General features: G+C 37.9%; 1 protein-coding gene across 2 annotated transcripts in view; it reads right to left on the bottom strand.

Moving 5' to 3' along the window:
• LOC113119177 (low-density lipoprotein receptor class A domain-containing protein 4-like) overlaps positions 1-22,155 on the bottom strand; it is a 79,496-nt gene that overhangs the window by 38,455 nt on the left and 18,886 nt on the right. For both annotated transcript variants that reach the window (XM_026288438.1, XM_026288437.1), the window contains exons 2-3: positions 14,143-14,600; positions 5,616-5,753 (exon numbers count right to left, since the gene is read on the bottom strand). In XM_026288438.1, the coding sequence (XP_026144223.1) occupies positions 5,616-5,753; positions 14,143-14,182 (178 nt within the window). In that variant the 5' untranslated portion in view covers positions 14,183-14,600. The remainder of the gene's footprint in view (positions 1-5,615; positions 5,754-14,142; positions 14,601-22,155) is intronic.

Consider the following 22,155-nt stretch of genomic DNA (forward strand, 5'->3'; position numbering starts at 1 on the left):
AGCCGTCAGCACCTTTCACCCTCTCTCACACAGACACACACACACATTTATCTCGGTCCCAAGTCCTCCATCAGTCAATAATTAGCATTAACACATTTTTGTGGACTGTGTGCACTCACTGACTGTCTGTCTGTTTTTATTTGATGGTGGAAACTTGTCATATGTCACCTACACTACAGTTCAAAAGTCTGGAATAATTTAGGATTGTTCACGGTTTTGACAGAAGTCTCTTTTGTTCATTAAGACTACATTTATTCGTTCAAAAATTTACAGTAAAACATTTTAATTATTAAATATTATTGCAATTTTAAATAACTGCTTTCTATTGTCATATAATTTTAAACTGTAATTTATTTCTGTGATGAAAGCTGTATTTTCAGCATCATTTCTCCAGTCTTCAGTGTCACATGATCTTCAGAAATCAGTCTCATATACTGCTCCAATATTAACAGTTATTATTGGCTCTCAGTTAATAATAATGGTTCTTATTTTTATCAATGGTGAAAATTTTTTGTAGCATTACAAATGCCTGTACTGTAACTTTCAATTGAATGCATCCTTTTTTCTTTTTTAAATGGTTAGTGTACCACAGTTTCCACATCAAGATTATAAAAAATGTTGTTTTAAGCAGCAAATCGGCATATTATAATGATTTCTAAAGGATCATGTGATTCTGAAGACTGGAGTAGTGATGCCGAATATTCAAATATAAATCACATTTTAAAACAATTGTTTTAAATTGTAATAATATTTAACAATATTACCCTTTTAACCGTATTTTTGATTAAATAAATGCAGCCGTGGTGAGAAGAAAACATTATTCCATATGTTTGTTTAATAATTAAAGGATATGTAAAGTGATAGTTCACCCCAAAATAATAAAAATAATTTAGAAAAAATAAATATTATATAAACATATCATAAATATGTGTGTGTGTGTTATTTCGTATTCTGGGAATAAAGTTTGGAATGACATGAAGAAAATAATAAAAATAATAATAATAATGCCAGAATGGTTAACAATGACGTTGTTTAACAACCATTTCATATCGTCTGTTTCCACCGTGTGAACCCAAAACCCATGTGATATTGAGAGTCTCCTCCTTCTCCGGTCTGTCTGATGAGCATATGATAACAAACTTTTATTTTCTGCCTCAAAACCCTTTAATTTTCTCCACTCACAGTGTGTGTGTGTGTGTGTGTGTGTGTGTGTGTGTGCGTGTGTGTTGTGGGGGTGGGGTAGTGTGAAGACCCCTCTCGTACAGGGCCCCCTGACTCACCCAGACACCAAGCGTCTAGACCATATTCATGATCCATCTGTCTGAGCGAGCGCTACGCTACCGCCGTGGCCATTAGAATTGAAATCATTTTTACCCGCCCCCCATCTCTCGTTCAGCTTCCTCTGGGTCTCTCTCGCTCGCTGTCTCTTTCTCGACACAAAAATCAGCACTCCTCAGCCTCTGAAAATCAATCACGGCGCACACAGGTGTCTCTAAAATAGCAGCCAGCCGCAGACGCTTTCATTAACATGCGGCCCAGACTGCTAAATATTTTAAGTGCAGCAGTTGGACCTGTTCCATCGGTAAAGAGTGGCCCTTGTTCAGCAGACAGCAGGGAAAAAATAGAAAAAAGCATGTTAAATAAAGCACACGAAACCGAGCAATCCTAACGTGGGGAGTGTTCATGAAGAGATGACTGCTGGGGAATGAGAAAGAGGGAGGAAGTGGACACGGCCAATAAAAGCTAAACTGCACAAAAAATGTGGGTAGAAAACTTTGTAAAACAAACGAAAGAACCACTTTAATTGTCCTAGTTAATATGAAATGAAACAAGATCATTAAAGGAATAGTTTACCCAAAAAATTAAATATTACTGTAAATGTAATCGCCAACAGATTTGGAAAAATTTAGTATTGCATCATTTGCTCACTGATGGATCCTCTGAAGTGAATGGGTGCCATCAGAACGAGAGTCTAAACAGCTGATAAAAACACCATAATAATCCACAAGTGATCCACACCACTCCAGTTCAACAATTAAAGTGAAAAGATGCATGTTTGTAAGAAACAAATCCATCCTTAAGGTATTTTAGCTTCAAAACTAATCTATAATCCATATTGTTTTCTCCAGGGAAAAAGCCGTCTCATATGAATCAGGAGAGAAGTATGCACAGATCAAGCACTTTTTACAAAAACTGTAACTTTTCACTATTTCACAAGACATCAACTGATGGACTGGAGTGGATTTCAGCTGTTTGGACTCTCATTCTGACGGCACCCATTCACTGCAGAGCATCCATTGCTGAACATGCCCTGTCATTTTACATTTATCTCTATCTGTTCCTGTGAAGAAACAAACTCCACGACTTTCAAAGACATAAATGACCGAGGCGATGCGATAAAGTGAAGCAGAGCTCAATAGAATATGGAGTGGACAGCACTGTTGGATAAAAAACAGCTAATTCCACTCCTAAAAGTGAACCTTGAACACATTTGTTGAAGTTTAAAAGAGTTAACCGTATGTCTGGATGCTTTCATGTTAACTGGCCTTGTAAGATGACTGACATCAAGCAAGAAAGAGTTTGTGTTTGTGTGTGTGCACAGACAGAAGAGAGAGCTAAAGCACACAAATTCATCTACGAACAGCGTCCTCAGATTCACACACCTATGGGTGGAAGGGGAAGGTCAAACAAACAACTACAGATTCGGTAAAAGCTCCTGTTAAACACACAAATGCAGTTTTCCTAGCAAAGGATAACGCGACAGAAAGTTCAGCCTTGACCAACAACCAATCTAACACTGATGCGGATGCTGAGTCAAATATAAAGATGAATTCAACTTTTAAACTGAGAAAAAGAAAACGCTAAACACAAAGACAGCTCAGTACAAAGTGGTTATCTAAAGTGCTAATAACCGCTAATGAAACAACAGTTTTTAACAAATTTGTATTTCAATGATCAAAAGACGATTGCTACAAAAGATTTTAAATTACTGCTGTTAAAATTTCCACTCATAACAAATATTGAAAATCATGCTTGTATAAAAATATTAAGCAGCAAAAACAATTGTATTCAGCATATTAGACTGATTTCTGAAGGATCATGTGAAGGATCACTGAAGACTGTAGTAATGATGCTTAAAATTCAGCTTTGATCAGGAATTAATACATTTTATAGATATAATATAACTTTTTAAATATAAAAGTTACTTTAATTATAATATTATTTCACAATCATTTCTAATCTACTGTATTTTCTATAAAATAAATGCAGTCTTGAGTGAGCATGAATAGCTGCTTATTTAAAAAATAAATAAATAAACTATACCGAACCCAAACTTTTCAACAGTTGTGTAAATTTTACTGTTATATTCCTAAAATGCAAGAATATCAAGATTTTAAAACAATGCATCGCAGCAAGTGAATGACAACATACTGCGCAATCACATTAATCAAATGATTTGTTATAAAATTGATCCTAGCAACCCAAAATAACGGCTAACAACGCTCCTTAGCTGTTTCACTATAAACCACAGCTTCTTGGGGCTTATTGCTTTAATTTAATCACAGAAAAAATGTTTAGTAGACTTGAATGTTGACATATTTAGAGGAAGGAATGTGTGTGTTCGAGCAGATTTTAACCTCTGTCGTGCTTAGTTTGTGGTTTGGTAACTTTGGTTATTTGAAATGCTCTTCTGCTAGTATTGCAACCTTTAGCTCATATTTTAAAACAGTTTGCACCCATAGTATACATTACATACTTTAAATTCTACACTATCTGATGGAGAGCCCCAAGCACACTGTGGAGTAATGTTTGATTAAACCAGAATTAAACTTGACAGATGAATGATTATCTAAAGCAATAAATATTTCCAGCAATAATGAACACTTCTAACTCTCAAATCTGACTGATAAGCCAGTTTCATTATGCACATCAACTGAAATCCAGTTTTAATGCACCAAGTCTGCAATATCATCTACAGTTATGCTAATGAACTGTATTCATTCTCACACTTGTGCTCAGTATGTTTTTCTAGCAGAACTGTGGTAAGATAACTGCACCACGCGGCATTTTGTGGCATAATGCTGAACAAAATATCAATAAAACAGGACAGATCAGCAAAGACAACAGCACAGAACACACAGCGAAGAGATCTGGGTGACACCACAAACTACAGTCACAGCAGTTTCAGCTGTTTTCAAAACAGAGCAGCTTTTCCAGTAACAAGCCATTTTTTTCCAACAGCTACGTGTTGTATTTCTATTTTTATGTCAGATTTATAATGCACACCCAGCCTTGCAACCGATTGTGATGTTAATCAAACTCTCCAGTAGACTGTTGCTCACCGGTAGCATGAGTTTGATTCATTTAATATTTGCCGACTGGAATTGTTAAAGGGTAAGTTCACCCAAAAATAGTCACCCTCGAAGCATCCTAGATGCATGTGACTCTGTTCTTTCAGAATAATCCAATCGAAGTGAAATCAAAAAATTACTATTTGTTTTTTGTCTCTCTGCACTCGTCACTAACCACACAGAAGTGATGAACCACAACATCCGTCTGCATGTCTTCTGGTTCCCCACAGTCAGCTGAAGTGAGAAACAAAGTGTTTATTATGTTTGATGGATATTTCTGGATATCTGGATATTTATCTTACAAAACCACCTAGATAGGCTACTGGAGGCCTTTATTCACCCCCCGAGCTGTGTGAGAGACGTTTCATTACAGCTGCGCAAACTTTATTTCACGTCTTCTGAACTGTTGACAACAAACACTCGCTCACCCCAATTGAAAAGTTCGGAAGAGCAAGGACAATATTTAATATAACTGCGATTGGATTATTCTGAAAGAAGAAAGTCACATACACCTAGGATGCTTCGAGGGGGAGTAGAAGATGGACCACTTTTCATTCTCGGGTGAACTAACCCTTTAACCAAGGCTTTCTATTATAGTTACCTTATTATTTGAATGATTGTTGTCTTTAATATCAAACACTTAAATTTAACCATTTGCATCAATCAATTAGAATACTTTAAAATGTTACCATTGACAACAGACTTTTTAAAATTAGATATACATTTGAAAAAAAAAACAAGAACTCCTAGGACTGCAATATAATGATACAAAGCAGTTTTGTCAATAAAAAAAAAACAATGTGTAAAAGCAATCAGATGCAATGTATGCAGATTTAAATCTATTTTAAAAAAATTTGCGTTTTCACGTTTTCACGTAATTTTAATTGCAAACTAGATTTCGTTTAATTATGCAGAATAAATTTTTGCCCATTTATTTCGAATTTGTGGGACATTTTTGCTCATTTTAGTGACATTTTTACCACAGGTTCCCCATAATGGTGAATAAATTAGTGTAAATTTTATTTGTTTCAGTTCTTTATGCCACATACTGTAATTACAGTGAACCACATAATCTAATAGGCTAATTACTGAATTTAAAGACGCTAACTGACCTATGCAGCAATATTTGGTTATATTTATTCTAAACAGTAGCTTGACTGTAGCCGAGTAGTTTTCTACAGTAGCTTCCCCAACACTGATGCAATATCACCTGTCAAGAGATGCAGATGTGGCGTTGAGACAGAGGTGGGTGGATGGACTTACACTGGATGGTGTCTGGAGGTGGAGGTACAGAAGCAGGACAGTGTTCCTCATCACTGTTGTCTCCACATTCATTCAGATGATTGCAAATCAGCGAGAGAAGTTTCAGACATCTGCCATTGGTGCAGTGGAACTTGCACTCTGCAGAAAGAGAGAGAGAAATGCATCAAAGGTGGATGCTTAGGATTGTTATGACACAATGCGGCACTATTACACAACTGAAGGCATCACATACCAGACAGACTGAATAATTAAGCATATGCAAGTTGATGCAATGCACCACATGCAGGAAAATAGCAATTACAACTTGGCTTTGGGTGGAGTGCTGAGATGAACAGATATTTCAAAACTTTATAGAGCATGTGAAACATTTTTACCCAGTTACTCTAAGACTAGTCTAAACCTCAGACGGTACGCCCATGGACCGCTCACGGCCCGTCTGATGGATATTGCACACAGAAATGGCAACAGCTGGCTAAAACCGCAAGCTCCAATCTGACTGGCTGGCTTCCAAACAATTTATGTTATTCAAAGTGCCCAGGTTTTTAATGACTTCTTCAGCTTGCCGATGTGGTATCATCTATTATAGATGAGTGTTTCCAAAACACCCTGTAAACAAACTGCGGTTGGTTGCTTCACATGTCAGTCAGACGGACACTTCCTGTCTAAGTGGGCGGTTCTTTGGCCAAATGAACTGCAACAGCATAAAAAGTAGACCAGACTTTATGCTGAAAGTCAGAATCATTTACACATCGTTAATGTAAGCATAATGTTTTGGAGAATGTATCATTTTTATTAATATAATAATTTGCTAATATATCTGTAGCAATGTAAATGTAAAAAAAGGCCTGTGCACTATATTACATGCTTTATGTGATGAACAGACAAGTGTTTATTCATATAATTAAAATACTATAGTATTAAAACATATGAATTTTTATTAATTTATTTTAGTTTTAGTAATTGTGTATTTCAACTTAAACTCATTTTATGCCAGTGCAAATCATTACTTTCTGATGACAGAAATAAAATTAAAATAAATAATGTAAATAATGTGATGGATAAATCTGTAGCAATGCAAATATTAAACAAGATAAATTGTCTTTATGGCTTCTGTGCTATATTACATGCTTTATGTGATGAACCAGCATTATTTTAGTATTATTTATATAATTATATTTATATAGTATTTAACATTATCAATTAGTCTTTATTTTTTACATTTTCAGTTTTAATGTAACTTTTAGTCACCATTTTATTTATATATATATTTTATAAAATTCTATTTTTCTTTTTATTTATTTTTTATTTCGTTTTTAGTTTTAGTATTTGTAATACTTACAATCATTTCATTTCAGTTAGCTGCCAAGACAATTTTTCTAGTTTAAATTCTAGTATTTCTTTCCTTATTTTAGCTTTCAATTGATGAAAATGTTTTTTAATAGTTTTACCTTTAGTTAATAATAACAATGGAACAGGCTCACATTTAAGTCATTAATAGCTGTAAATCATGGTACTTTTATGGTGGTTTTTTTACATTCTTTTTGAAAGCCTAAGAACGTGTGTCAGTGTTGTTGCATGGAAAAGAGCAGCTCAAATATTCTGCAAAACATCTCCTTTTGTCAAATCACATCAGAGTGAGTAAAAGATGACAGTTTATATTTTTAGTGAACTGTTTCTTTAAGGAATACATCAACACCACTTAAAGGATAAAATGTAATATTAAATAAAGACAAAAAATGTCCTTTAATTGTAAAAGCCTTCTTAATTTCTCCCTCCGATTGTAACAACAAAAGTGCTTTGCTAGTCAGGTGCCCTTAAAAGATCCAGAGGAAGGGAACATATGAGTCAGCTGTTCGTAAAAGAGGACAGGGCTGTTGTGATGGAGTTTAACGGGTCTCTAATCTCCCCAGACTCATGATGCGTGACCTGACGCCGCACCCGATGACATAACATCTATAAAACATTGACTTCAGAGCCATTACAGTGCCTCGTTTCAGGCAGTTCTCCAGCCGCTGTCTCGTCTGTGGCGTTAATCGCAGATTTGATCACCAGCAGGGGAAATGAGACGTCAGTCTCTACACAACGCCCAAACAAACTTAAACACACTTGTGCATCTGCTTGAGGACAGACGATGCTGCCACGCGCAGACAGCCAGGTGTCACTCAACTTCAGGATGATCTACAAATGTAGAGCAAGACCTGAGCCATGCAGACATTGCTGATTTTTACAATTTCTGAACAAACATGTTTGAAAGAGTTTTTTTGAGGCACTTGAAGTGCACTAAATACACATGAACAGAACTGCATTCTCACAGAACTGAATGACGATGGCCTCGCCATTGATTTTTCTTTCCAGTCCAATATTTTTCCATTTCAGATTTATCCGCACCAAAAATGTAATTTAAAAAAAAAAAAAACTTGTTGTCTATTGCTTTATATTTTAGTCAGACAGTCTCTTTCTAAGTGGGCAGACTTTATGCTGCCGTTCACACGTTTCTATGTAAATATATATGATTTTTCCAATTTCTTCACCTACCATGCTAAAAACAATTAAACAATTAAAGTAAATTGATTTGTATAGTGCTTTCCACAATACTCATCATTTCAAAGCAGCTTTACAGAAAATCATTATGTTTATGTTTACAGTATCTCTGTATCTTCATGCCTTACAGTTGCATTCCTATTAATATTGGGGAATAATATAGTTTATATTTTGCTATGATACAAGCAATCAAGCAGTTCAGATATAGATAACCCTTTACAAATTTACTGCAAAAAAAGTACATTTTATAAGAAAATATTTCAGTCTTTCAACTTCAGAATTTCATGTTTAATTCAACATTATTTGCTGTTTCTTCAGACTGTGCTTTAGGTCATTTGTCAGTGTGTCTGATGCAGCAGTGTTTTTGTCCTGCACCCTTTCTGATGCTCTCTGACCGCTCTCCGTGTCCTCGGCCGCTCGTCGCACAATCGCCTGTCATTCTCATGACTCATCCGAGCCTGATAAGACCTCGAACCACCCCGCGTGTCTGGGTTCTCCTCCCTGGTCCGGCTGTTGATGTCACCTGCCCTGCGCTCCCCTGAAGCAGTCAGACAGGGCCATCTGTGTGCAGCCTGTCAGCCGAAGGGGATCATGGGGTGGATGGGTCTGAGAGAAGCCTCAGTGCCTAAATTTAACCCGCACCTGGGATTTGGAGTCCGCGGGCAATTCAGGCCAAGTGTGTGAGCGGTTCATGACTGTGGTTTGTTGTCTTTTTTTGTCTTCATTTTCCACTTGACATAATGAAACAGCAGTCATCACCCAATTTATTTCCATAATGTGACCATACAGTCAAACAGGATTATCAACAAGACAAATGGTAACGCTTAAGGAATTAAGACTGAGGAACACTATTCACTATTAATAGTTGCTCATTAGCGTGCATATTATCTGTTTATTAATACTTACAAAGCACATATTAATTCTGCAATTGGTCTCATTCTGCAAAACCATATTCTAGATCTCCATGAAAAGTGTGTGTTTTATTAAATACTGGGCTATTCCTATCCATGAAGCACCTCCGAAGTCCACTTTTGAGACTTTCTGACTTGGATGCAGAGGCTGAAGGTGAATATCAAGTGCATCACCAAAATAAAAATGCCTCAAATAATTTGCTATTGATGTTGTAAACTTTACTACATTAATGTTAAGGGGCATCAAATGAACTATAACAATTAAAGAAAGGCTGCATTGAGTAGTAGCCTTGAAGGGTTAGTTCACCCAAAAACAATTATTAGCCTATGTTTTACTCCCTCAAGACGAATGCAGTCAAAGAAAGTCATATACACCAAGGATGCCTCAAGGGTGAGTAAAACATGGGTAATTTTCGTTTTTAGGTGAGCTACTGTAACCCTTTAAACAATGACCAAAAGAACCAAGAACCAAACTACAAGTGTAAAAACACCCTAAATAGCTGAATGACTGATAGTTAACCCTTTAACCAATAGCCTGAAAGGCCTGATATATATTATGTTCTCAATATTTTTCTTTGGCAAGTGTCATTGTGGGTTTTGGTTCTTTTGCTGTTTTAGGACCTTTGAACAACCTGTCCTCCAATCAATACGCTTGTATAGGTCGTTTGTCCAAATCCCTGAAATACGACCCATCAGAGCGTATACTACAATTGAGTCCCTATCGGCAAAAGGTCGTTTTCATATTAATGTTTTGTACTCTTTTATTTTCCCTCTGGTTTGCGTTTTGTGTAGCTCAGTTGGTAGATTATTGCGTTATACCTTGATATGTAATCATGCTATCATGGGTTCGATCCCAGGGAACAGACGTGCATGAAAATGTATATGCTCAATAAATCATAATTTAGCATGATTTCTGTGAGGGTTAGGTTTAGGGGTGGGGTTAGGTGTGGTCATTCGAACGAATAAGCCATCTACAATAGTAAAATATGTAGGAAATACTGTGAGATCGGTGTAAAACGCCCACACATTGCATTTAAATAAACATGTGTTTTGATTAGTAATGACGTTATACGTCAATTCATGACGACAGACGCAACGCGATACTGTCATTATTTGTACGCCCGCTAGATGGCGCTTAACTTTAAAACGTAAATATAGGTCGTAATAAATGCTTGCACAAACGACCTATATGGCCGTTTTTTGTTGGAGGACTGGCTCCCTTTGAACTACTCAAATACTCAAATCATTCAGCGAAGTGATATGGTCATATAATGCGTTTCTCTAAAATATAATTGCACACCAGAACATCTGTTAGCCAATCAGATTCAAGCATCTAACGGCCCTCGCAGTATAATCTTTATTGACGAGGTCACACTTCAGTTTGAGGAACAATTAACTGACTGTTAACAACAACTTCCGCCTCAATAAACTCCTTTTTGGCTGCTTATTAATAGTTAGTATAGTTGTTAAATCAAGGTATGGAGCAGGATTAAATTATTTAAAATCTGATCATGCACAATAAGGCATTAATATGTGCTTATTTAGTACTAATAAACAGCCAATATGCTCCTGATAGGCACGCTAATAATCAATAGTGAGAATCGGTCACTTAGCTAAAGTGCTACATTTAATGACTATTATTACTAATTGACTATTATTTACATATTTATTAATGACCATTTTAATTACATGGCAACTTCAATAATGAAGTATGTCTTGTCACTGTTAGCATCACCTAATGCATGAAAAATGACTGTTTACAAACAGGTTTCTGTAAAAGGTTGGACAAACAGCTAGTCCCGCCCTTACGTAAAGCTGGGTAAGATCCTTAAACACATAATGCAATGGTTTGATTGCACCACAGTGTTTGCAAATCAACCTACGAATGGCTTACCGATAGTTGCCTGTGCATGTTAAGCTGGCACAGGAGAAAGTCGACAGAAAGCACACACACCACCTTCAAAAACTGCATATCAATTTATTAGCCGGAATCAGTGTGTACTGTATTTCGCTTCTTAAAATGGATTGATACTTTTCCGTCTGGTTTTGGATAACACATCTTGTTGTATTACACAAGTCTTGTGTACTTCTGCGAAGGCTGCGAAATGAGTTTTGTTCTTAATACCTTTAATCTTATTTGGACCTCGTCTCCCACACATCACGCTATATCTTTTGTCACTTCCAACACTCCCCTCTCTGTCTTTCTCCCTCAGTCTGTGTCTGTCACCGCCTCCAGGTCTTGGCACCTTTATTAAGAAAAGAAAATAAGAGCGAGGAAGCCTGCAAAATCTTCTGCGCCAAACTCCCCAGCACACTGTGGGGGAGCGGTGTGTGTCGTGGTGAGAAGCGAATGACCTCCGCCGGCTGAGCTCGGATAATTAAGTGTGCATGCGTAGCAGAACCGAGTCAAAAAGTGCGAGACGGAGCAGCCGTCGCAATATGTTCTCACTTTATTAACATTTCTGAGTAAAATGCAAAACAGACAAGGGCTAGACGCTGTACTGCATATAGCAGGTGTGATGGTCTTTTTTTTAAGTTGAAAACTATTAAGCTATTTCTGAAACGCCTGTAACTTAAAGTGCCAGATTTAAAAGGAATATTTAAGACTGGAGCTTTCAAACAGGACTGTCCACCGCCATGGTTCAAAACCTAAAACAAGCACACATAACCAGAGTTACACATTGTGGGTAGCGACTGTTTTGTCTCTCCCCTATCCCGCTTGTTTAGTACCATCATATTCCCCAGCATCCAGCCCACTTTAAACTCCCCCAACCTTTTCGAACCGCCACTATACACAAACCTGTGTGCTGTGGGTTCACAAAATGACGGGAATCGATTTGGAAGCTGTCCACACTCAAAACGCCTCTGCCATTAAACACCAACACAATTCATACTCCACAAAGACTACTTGTGTGTGTGTGTGTGTGTGTATGTGTGTGTGAAGTGTGTGAGCAAGCACAAGCATCAAAACTGAGTAGCTTCGCTCTCTGTTGCTAGGCAAAATCATGAGCAAATTAAATCAAATCATATCAACACAGAAACAGCTGCAGCATACATCTCTTTGATTGGGATGAAATGAGCTCAAATTTATATTAAATGAAAAGAAACTTCACATGCTCCAGACATATATCTAACAAATGACATGATATTTGGGTTGTTTTTATAGTATTTGTCTAATTACTTTGACTAGGCTTTAGAATTGTCTCTCTGAAACATTTTAAAGCAGTAAACCAAGGTTATTTTGTATTTTAGTTAAACTTAAGTTCAACAGTTTACAGAAAGCAAGTACTGTCATTATTTACGCGCCCTTACGTCATTCAAACCTGACTTTCCTTCTTGCATGGAACACAAAAGAAGATATTTTGAATAATGTTCAAGCTGCAACGTTTAATCGATGAATTGAGAAAAAAAACTAAGAAATCCACAAAACTGGCATAAAAGTAATCATCTATTCATAAAAAATATAAAAAAATCACAGTTATATTTGTTCAAATTTGGCATGTTTAGGCATAAACTAAAGCTTTGTTAGAAGTGAAGTGTCTTAATGTGCCATGATCAAATTAAACGCAAAGAACACTACACAAGTCACTTCCTTTATGGTGCATTTTGAAGAAGCATTTTGACATTTTCTTTGTGCTAAATTTCAAACCGACATCAAACCGTTAATTAGTTTTTTCGTTAGTTGAAGCATTTCATTCTGTTGTGATTTGTTTGACTGACAGGTTGCCTGAGACCGTGGGCCGGCGCTCTTTCCCCTCAGCTGGAGAGCCCATCACATGCTTTTGAACAGAATGTTCTGGTTTTTCATTTCTCTCCATGATGAATAAAATAGCAGAACATTGTGACCCCGGCTCAGCTTGGGGCCCATCCAGTTGTTAAAACAATATCCTCTACCTCAGGTCTCTCAGGAATTTTTGGATGTATGGGTCCAAATTCCAGTCCAAGTTCAAATTCCACATCTGATATTAAAAGCTGGATACTGGAGTATTTTCAGTGTCAGCACTTAGCCAGCCCCAAACAAAGGCAGAAGTTTCACTTTCTGAAAACAGTCTCTTTTGTGATTCTTTTGAAACACAACCCTACCAACATGATAAGGACTCCTTGCAGTTAAAAGTCATGTATTCTCCAAAACAAAGGTTAACTAAGCAACTTTTTGTTAATAAGTAATTGATTTGACTTCATACTAACACCCTCAGGGCATCATGTGCCGTTTTTAAAGGGGTACCAATGGCACTCCAGCCTCACTTCTTTCCCCAAGTCTCAGCTTTAAAATGTTGTCATTTTTAAGAAATTCAAACAATAAATAAGCAGTTTTACTTCTCTTATATCTAATGTGTCATGACAGATCCCTGTAGTGCCTCAGATCAAGCGGCACATGAACCCATCATCTCTAGTAGTTATAGCACAAAATAAACATGAATGAACATCAGAAGGTATCTTGTTTCAACCGCGGGAACACATCAAAACACACAACGTTTGAAGTCCAGAGTCCACCAACATTAATCTACTCTTCTGTCTGGTTTGTTTTTGGGACAGAATGGCAGATTTTGTGTTACGATTGGTCAGATTGCCAATCAGACTCCTGGCGAAGGATGAAATATCATAATAGTACTGCTAATGTTTAGATAATAATAACAAGAAAACGATGATGGTGAAGCAGCAGCATTAGGTGACAATATATATAAAAAAATATTATATATTATTATAATTATCATCATATTTATTAATAATAGTAATAATAATTATTATTATAAGTAGTAGTATTACAGTAGATATATTTTCCCAACTAGTTATTAATAATAATAACATAATAATAATAATGTAATAGGACAAAGAAGAATAGAGCTATTATTATCCAAATTATTATTGTTGTGGATATAAAAAAGAAAAAATTACAGTAAATGACTGGAGAAACTATGAGTACCCGCCTGATGGAGATAGAAAGTCATCATTGATGAAGAGTCTTCATTTTCAATTGTACATCAATTTTAGCATTTAGCTGAAAGTATAATTGATTAAATTAGGTGTAAACCTAAACTTAATTTACTTAGGGCCCCTATCAAGGTGTTTCTTACCTGTGTTATTATTTGTGGCTGGGTAGTCAGCTGCCTGCATACTGCCCTTGCAGTAATGCTTTCGACTGCAGCTTTAACCAGTCTGGTAGAAAGAGTGTTGCTGTGTGACCTCCATTTGGGATCCTCCGGTTCAGCTTGTGTGTGACAGATACTCTATAAACCCTCTGGGCAAGGAAGTGCTGGATTTGCTAAATGACCAGTTAAAAAAACTCACTGTGGTAAAAATGCTTACTAAATGAGGGATACTATCCTCCAAGCCATGGAAATGCAGCCATGGCCAACTGTGCAAAGTTTCACTCTAGAGCTTGGAAGTGTTCGACGTGTCTGCTAGAACGGTCTTTCTTTCCACTTTTCAGGCTTGGCATGTGAGTGACACAGATGCCCATAGGCACCGTCCTATCCGATGTGCCAGGGGTGTCATCCTTCTTCAGGAGTGCTGGAGTTTCATCTTAGGAGAACTGTGGAGAAAAGAGAAAGAGATAACTGGTTAACACGATTATATTTGAACAAGTGATTCCCGTTCCCCTTGGCTGGTTCATTTCAGAAGAGAGCCATATGGAAGGCTACACTGGAGAAACAACCTTCTTTATTTGTTCAGATGCAAAAACACAGCAGGGTGGCACTTTGAAGTCTGGAGATAAAATATAACTGGGGGTGGCGTGCACACCTCTGAAAGTAAAATCATCTCCACTTCAAACACAAAGGGGAGAAGAGAAGCCCCCTCAATAAGAAAGGCAACCAAAACAATGTTAGCAAAAGTAAAAATATGTAGCAAAAAGACAAAGCAAATAATATGGATATGTGTAGGTCAGGCTCGGGACAGTCTGGGTTCGCTGGCTGTTATCCATCAACGCACCATGTGATAGTCAAGCCCTTAGGAACTAAAGACTCTATAGACATCTATGGTAGGAGTCTGCATTGACGTTACATTGACCCTAGAGTCTAGGGATATTTTCAGAATTGGATGTCTGAAGAGGGGTCTAATGCTATTTCATGCTTTCTGAGTTATTTACAAAATTGCAAAAAGTTGGATTCTCATGCTAAACATGGCAAAGTTTCAAAAAACAATTTTGACACGACAGTATTTCTATGCCAAATACACTCCTGGGTTCGCAGTTTCGGAAAGTGTTTGTTTGTTCCCATCATTTCAGTGATGAATGTTTTATAAACAAGGCCCAGTTTGATGCTGGATTTGCACATCGTTTGAAACTGAAAGATGGAGCGGTCCCAGCGATAAAAGATCCCAGTCATGATTCGGAACTGCAGGGTGGTTAGTGAAACGGCATTAAATTTATGTGTTTTGCTGGCAATCGGCACGCAAGTGCTCAAGCCTCTTTAGCTCTGCCCAGGGCACACCTCCAGGAGCTCGGCTGCTTTCGGAGAGAATTTTAAAGCTGTATCTTTTATAAATATCATCAAACTTATGACTCTTTGGAGATATGAAGGATGCAATACTACTGGTTCTCAAGGTTAACATGAGATTGAGCAAAACTGTGTGTTATGTCCCCTTTAACGACTAGTTGGTTTAAGGTTCACTCCAACCCAACCTGACATGTTTCATTAGGTGCATTCTGACATTCAGAAACAGCTTAGGTGAAGCACAATAGAATTAGAAGCCTTATGAATGCACAAAAACAGCACAAGAAGCAAAGCAATGGACAGACATCCATCTGAATGCAAAGGGCTGTGGCGACAATAAAAGCAATATGAAAAGGCTGAAACCAGGTCGTAAAAAAGGCCCTGTGACCTGACTGACCAAATCAATGCTATCAAAGTTTAACAATAGTCTTCCAGTAGTCCTTTTACAAATGCATCTTGAGACCTCTGCATTCTGTTCCATTCTGCTGCACTCAGTTCAAATGTTTTCAAACAGAAAACTATGTGAATGCTCATTACGAAAGATGTCTGTCTGGTGAATATGACCCTGCAAAATTAGACAAAGCTCAGGGTTGAGAAAACCAACTGGTTTTAAATATATATATATATATATATATATATAATTTTTTTTATCTCTGAGCAGAATACCGACTTCTTATTTGTGTATGCAGATTTAAATAACAGTGGAGTTGATTTATAGCGATAAGGATGTGGAAGAAGGAGGAGTGTGAGTGAAGTTTTCTTTTTGTCCCTAGAACAGAGTTAGTTCATTGTTTGACTGACAGCTCCGATATCAGCCAGCATGCGCAAGCCAAGACGCTCCCTCGCCTCTCTCCTTCTTCTTGAGGACAGTTCCTCCTTGTGTCAGCATTCTATGCGATGGATATATCTCTCTGGAGATCGGCCAGTGTGCCGCGGTGCGCTGAGATGAACTGAAAATGGAAGATAGGGCCTCAGAGCAACAACTGCAGTTGATATAGAGTAATGTGAAGAACTGATCTGCATCATTTCTGCAACTTACTGTTTCAAGTGACTCTCTAAACTTTTTGAGAAGCTGACACCATTCGGAAATCCTTGAACAGAAACACTAGGTATGTCACTTTGCAGCACACAAATCATTCATATCAGTACATCTGACCACAAATCTGTTCTACAGGCCACGTCTTGTTCCTCGAAACTAGGCCAAGAAAGCACATCTATTGCTGAGGCTATCCAAGAGATATATAAATGCATTTTAGTCATGACTGAATGACAAACAAAAGGTTCTGTGAGACAGGAATCTTGAGGCTCAGCTTTGACAGAATACACTGACTAATCCTTGCATTCTCCCGTCAATGGCTGCCCGTACATTCCCATTATGACACAGCCACATGGCAACGCTTTCCTTTGAGACAAGAAACACCATAGGGCACATTGCTCTTCTGACATTGATTAACGATCTAACAACTTCCCACCATGCCAGATAAAGGCAGTTTGGCTGAGGGCCAACACACAAGCGTGCACACAATCACATATGTTGAAACCTCCACCCAAACCCCCACGTCGTTCCACTTACTGCCACAGTGTGGACACCCAACACGCAATGTGTGAAAATAAGACCTGAACAGAGAGATGGATGATAGATGTTTGACCGTAATAGGGAACCAGGCTATTAGCACAACTGGGATAATGTAGCTTAATATTTAAAGATCTTGGCTGGTAGCAAAAATACTGCAGGTTAAAATTCCCCAAGAGTTGATTCAAGAAGGACCACCCTTCTACAGTCCCTTCTCAGGATGCTACAGGTGTATTTTAAATCACCCTGGATAAAACTAAATGACAGAGTAGTAAATTAGACATTGGCATTGCAGATCAGACACTTGAATGTAATTCTTGCAGTTACTGAGAGCCAAAGTACAGACCTGAGCAACGGCTTGACATGAGAGAATTTATGGAGGTTAAATACAGGTCAAGTGCTGGTATTCTGGATGCACTCAGGGGTGCTTTAGGAAGACGCAAGTAGGCCAACAAGAAGTGAGTTGTATTAGCTGCACCATGATATAACTACTGCCTGGACGAGGAGCTTAATAGAGCAATGGCAAAGAAAAGCAAAATGGCAGATCATAATGCATTGAGAATGGCCAGTTGTTGTAGTGGGGTCAACAAAGTCTAGGGTGAGTCCGACTGTTTTCAGGAAACTGGGAAAGAAGACTGTAATTGACCTTCCATTGAGTTGAGGGTGGTTCTTGGCTTAAAAGAAGAGTTACGTTCAAGGTAAATGAGTTGCAACCAGTTATAAAACTGATGTATATCAGAAAGGCATGCCAAGATCCACTATAGGTGTAGAGACAGGTAGGAGTAAATGAGACATGCTGAAAATAAGCAACATACTGTATGACAAGCAATGAATGCACTACAGCTCTGAGTGAAAATGAGAAGAGTATAGTTCTAAGTACTGAACCTTGTGGTACCCCAAAGCTGAAGATACAACAAATGTTGTCAAGTTGGTCCTTCTTCCATGACATGAGAGACTTCCCATATTACATATTTATTGTTCTTGCTTGGTATCGGCTAAACGTACTGTGCGAGTCTGCCATGTCATGGAAGATGGACCAATTTTACAACCACTGCTGCCTGCACATGCACACCACAACCTATAAAACTCAAGTTCTCCTAGATGCTCATCTAAACCCCACTTCACTGCAATTTTATGTTATTACATACCTGCATACTGCACACACCTCAGCAGGAAGCTGACGAAGAACATAAATTGAGAGTGAGGAGCCTAACTGTTTAGAAGATTTAACTCTGTTCTTTCTTGTGTCTGAAGAGAGTGAAATCAGAGGAGTTCCCACTACTGCATTTCCTGTGTGCTGTTGCTATGGCCTTTCACTGTCACTAGGCAGGAATGAACTTGCCGGAATTTACATACTTATTTGCCTACAAATGACCTTTCAGTTTCAGTTTCACTATGTTCCCCTATGACCCAAGCCGACTGAGAATCCTTAACCCTAATTCCTAAACTTAATCTTAGATTTGTCTCTGGCATCACTTAGGATAACCTCCTCACTCACAGTCCCAACAATTTATGTAACCAGCTGACTTATGTAACCACATATACTCAACAGCTAGTGTGCAAATTATACAATGTATTTCAGAAAAGTCAACTCTGTAAAAGCTAGATTTCAGGACACAATTTATTGAGGTATTACATGTCTCATGCAACCCAAATTGCCTTCTGCACCCACACCAAACATCAATCTTGAGGACTTTTTTTAACTAAACACTTTTCGTGTTACTTTTTATATAATCATAATCCCAAAAACTTAAAGACCAGTAGTTTTCAACTACAAACGGGGCATCATCTCTTCTCCCTGAGTGCAGCAGGCAGCGATTTTTACTGAAGATGACCTTACATCTATTTGGCACCAGGTGAAATTTACCCTCTAGGTAACTTGTAACCTAACTTTTTTTTGTTATAGAAAAATTTGGGTATTTGGAACATTCCTAAAATATTCTTATATAAAGAAATAATATTTAGTATTTTGCTTTCATCACCTCACCTATAGGCTTTAAGTAGGTGGGTCAAACCACCCCAGTTCACACCCAATTTAACAGCCTTTAAGTAACTGTCATCCGCATCAAAAAGAAAAGAGACTGTAATAAGCACTCATGCTGTTAAGCCAATAGTTGGCATAGTTCCTGCTTTTGGCGTAGGAGTGCCCACGTAATAACCCAGCAAGAATATCTGATGAATCTTTTATCTTACGTAAGTTTCCAAAACCCATCATCGTCTCCGTATCTGCTCTCCCATGAAGGATTTTCTTCTCACTTCCCCTTCAATCTGTTATTCTTTATTATAAGGAGCTGTGAATCATCCGGATGTGCCAATCTCGGATTTCATCCTCTCAGGCATATTCTGCCACATAAACAGTGCTCAAACACGCACTGATACTAACACAAACCTGCAGATAACCAGCAGGACCTATTTATAGAACACCCACCTACTCTCAGACTATAATTTTTAACATTGATCTTTTTTTACCACTTGGCCATCCTGAACTGGACAGGCACTCATACACACCTGTTGTCCACAGCGACCACTGATTCATTACACTCCTGTCATGCTCCCAGTGTGACACAAGCCTTTTGCCTTCTCCATTAGATGAGTCACAGCTCAATTAAACCTCCCCTGCCAGACAGACACACACACAATTAAAGCAGGCTGAGTGCTCAGGAGGGTGGCACTGGCTATAGCAGGCCTGGCCTCAGGCAAACGTCTCTTCCAGACTTTTGACTATCACCATAAAGTCTGGTCCAGTTTTTCTGGTAGAGCCCTGCCCAAAACACATGATGTAACAAAGCGGCAAGCAATAAATATAAATCCAGGACTCGATGGGTGTGTTTCACTTACATTAAGAAATTAAAAATAGACGCATGTGAACTGTAAAAAATATTTAGCAGCTCCTTCAGGTCTTTAAAAAAAATTAAAATAGTTTTATGAAATTTAAGGTCAGTAAAATCTCTTAAATTGTATAACAAACATCTAAGTTATAATTTTAAGAGGTCTTACATTCGTTATAGACAAACAGGAATTACGATACAGCCTAATGTGATTAAACTTCAAAACTCTATGACTAAATAAAAAAAAAAACAATCACTGCACTTTCCAAAGTAAAAACGCGGCACTGTTGCACATTCTACGGGTTCACAGTTTCAGAGCAGTTCACAATCAATGAAAACAGCGTATTTATGCCAATAGACTGCTGTTGATGAATTGTTACTTTATAACCTTTAAACCTAAATACACTGATCTATTTGAATGAGCAGTAGTAGTAAAGAATAAACATTTCAAAATAAAAGTCCCTCTGTATTTCAGATTTGTCCCACATTATGCATGATGTTTTATCATAGTTTCTTGGTTATTATTGGTATTTTGGTTACACAATAAACTGTATCTGGCATTTATATCAAAATAGGCTCTTGTAGCTTTTATCCAAGATGCAATGTTATAGGAAGGGAAAGACTAATAACAGTATTTAATACATTAAATATATAGATTTTATTAACATCGGCACAATAATCGGTTTCAGTGAAATCTCACTGGTCCAAAAACTGGAGAACACAGCTTGATATTTTACCAAGTGTTTGCCATTTTTATGACTGATACTCATTGTGGATGTTTCGTGTGTAAAACATAAAGCGTGAAAAAGACTGACATGCCCAGAACATAGCTGTCAACCCTCCCGTTTTTTCCGGGTTTCTCACGTATTTTAGGTCTTTTCCCGCTGTCTTCCCGTTTTAGTATTTTCCCGTAAAATATCCCGTAATTTTACACTATGTGTTAACTCAGAACACGCATCTATCTGTGTCTGTGAAGTGGCTTGCACTTGGGTTGCTTTACCTCCAGTACAGCAGGTGGCAGTAGCTTAGGCTACCATCGAAGAAGAAGATGTTGCAGCGGCGCCAGCGGGCGGGAGGAAGAGGGAAAAAGTAGCGGGAAGTGAACTTCGAGAGAGTAGATGAGTGTGATATGCGATGATGGATTAGGACACCGAATGCCAAAATCACTGAATTAATCACCAACCAAAATTATGCCGATATTTGAGTAAATGGGGGTCCACCTTCCACTACCTGACAAGCAGCCATGTAGGTCCAAATTATGCCTACTGCAAAATTAGTCGTTGTCAGGAAAAACGACGTTTCTCAGCACGAAATTATTATTAATATTAAATTATTATTAATATTACCTTGTTCATAAATAAATCACTTTTAACATATCAATTGGTCTGTCATTCTTTAATATATATTGTGTAGTTATAAACTCTTTAGATTGTTAATGATTAGTGCTTTTTTTTAAGTTTGTGGATAAGAATCGTGTAAAAAAAAAAAAAAAATCCCTTATTTTGGGGATGGATTCCGGGAAATGTCCCTTATTTTCAATGTTCAATGTTGACAGCTATGGCCCAGAACTGTTGTGTCTCTGTGGGTACTGTCTGTATTTGCGTGTTAGATCTGGAATGTAAGTATCTTCGTATTGTGCAGTGGTCTCATTATTGTCTGGAAGTGTGTGTGCACAGGGGTTTCAGTGCTGAATGGTGCCAGTCTGAGAATGCCTTTGTGGTGCTTGCCTCGTCTGCCAGCCTCAAGACTGATTTATCAAGACACAGAAAACGAGGCAACCCCCCTTATGCCATCTCTCTGTCTGTCTCAAAAACACAAAGTCCCAAAAACACCCCCACCCCTGCCACAATCTAATTTTCCTCTAAGACAAGTGTTTTGCAGCCATAGCTAGACAAGTCTCACACGCTCTCATGCGGGGGGATGTTGGAGGTAAACAGCAACATCTTCTCTTTAATTTTATTTACGACACAATAAAATGTTGACATAAAAACCGTGGGAGGATATCTCTCCCCCTCCCTGTGCAAAAACTTCCATCTCTCATCCGCATCATTATCCGTCTGCGTCGTTTTCAATCGGCTGGCGAGACAGAGAGCTCGCAGGGGAAAGAAAAGCCAGCAGAACATTTTTAATCTCTGCTGTGTTCCTGACGAGAAAAAAAAAAGGACAAAATAAAAATAGGAATGAAAAGGCAGAGACTGAGAGAGTAATGTTGCAGTGTGGGTTGAGTTATGACAGGGGCTTTTTCCTTCACAA

Source organism: Carassius auratus, chromosome 19 (genome assembly GCF_003368295.1).
Source record: "Carassius auratus strain Wakin chromosome 19, ASM336829v1, whole genome shotgun sequence".
Taxonomy (NCBI): Eukaryota; Metazoa; Chordata; class Actinopteri; order Cypriniformes; family Cyprinidae; genus Carassius; species Carassius auratus.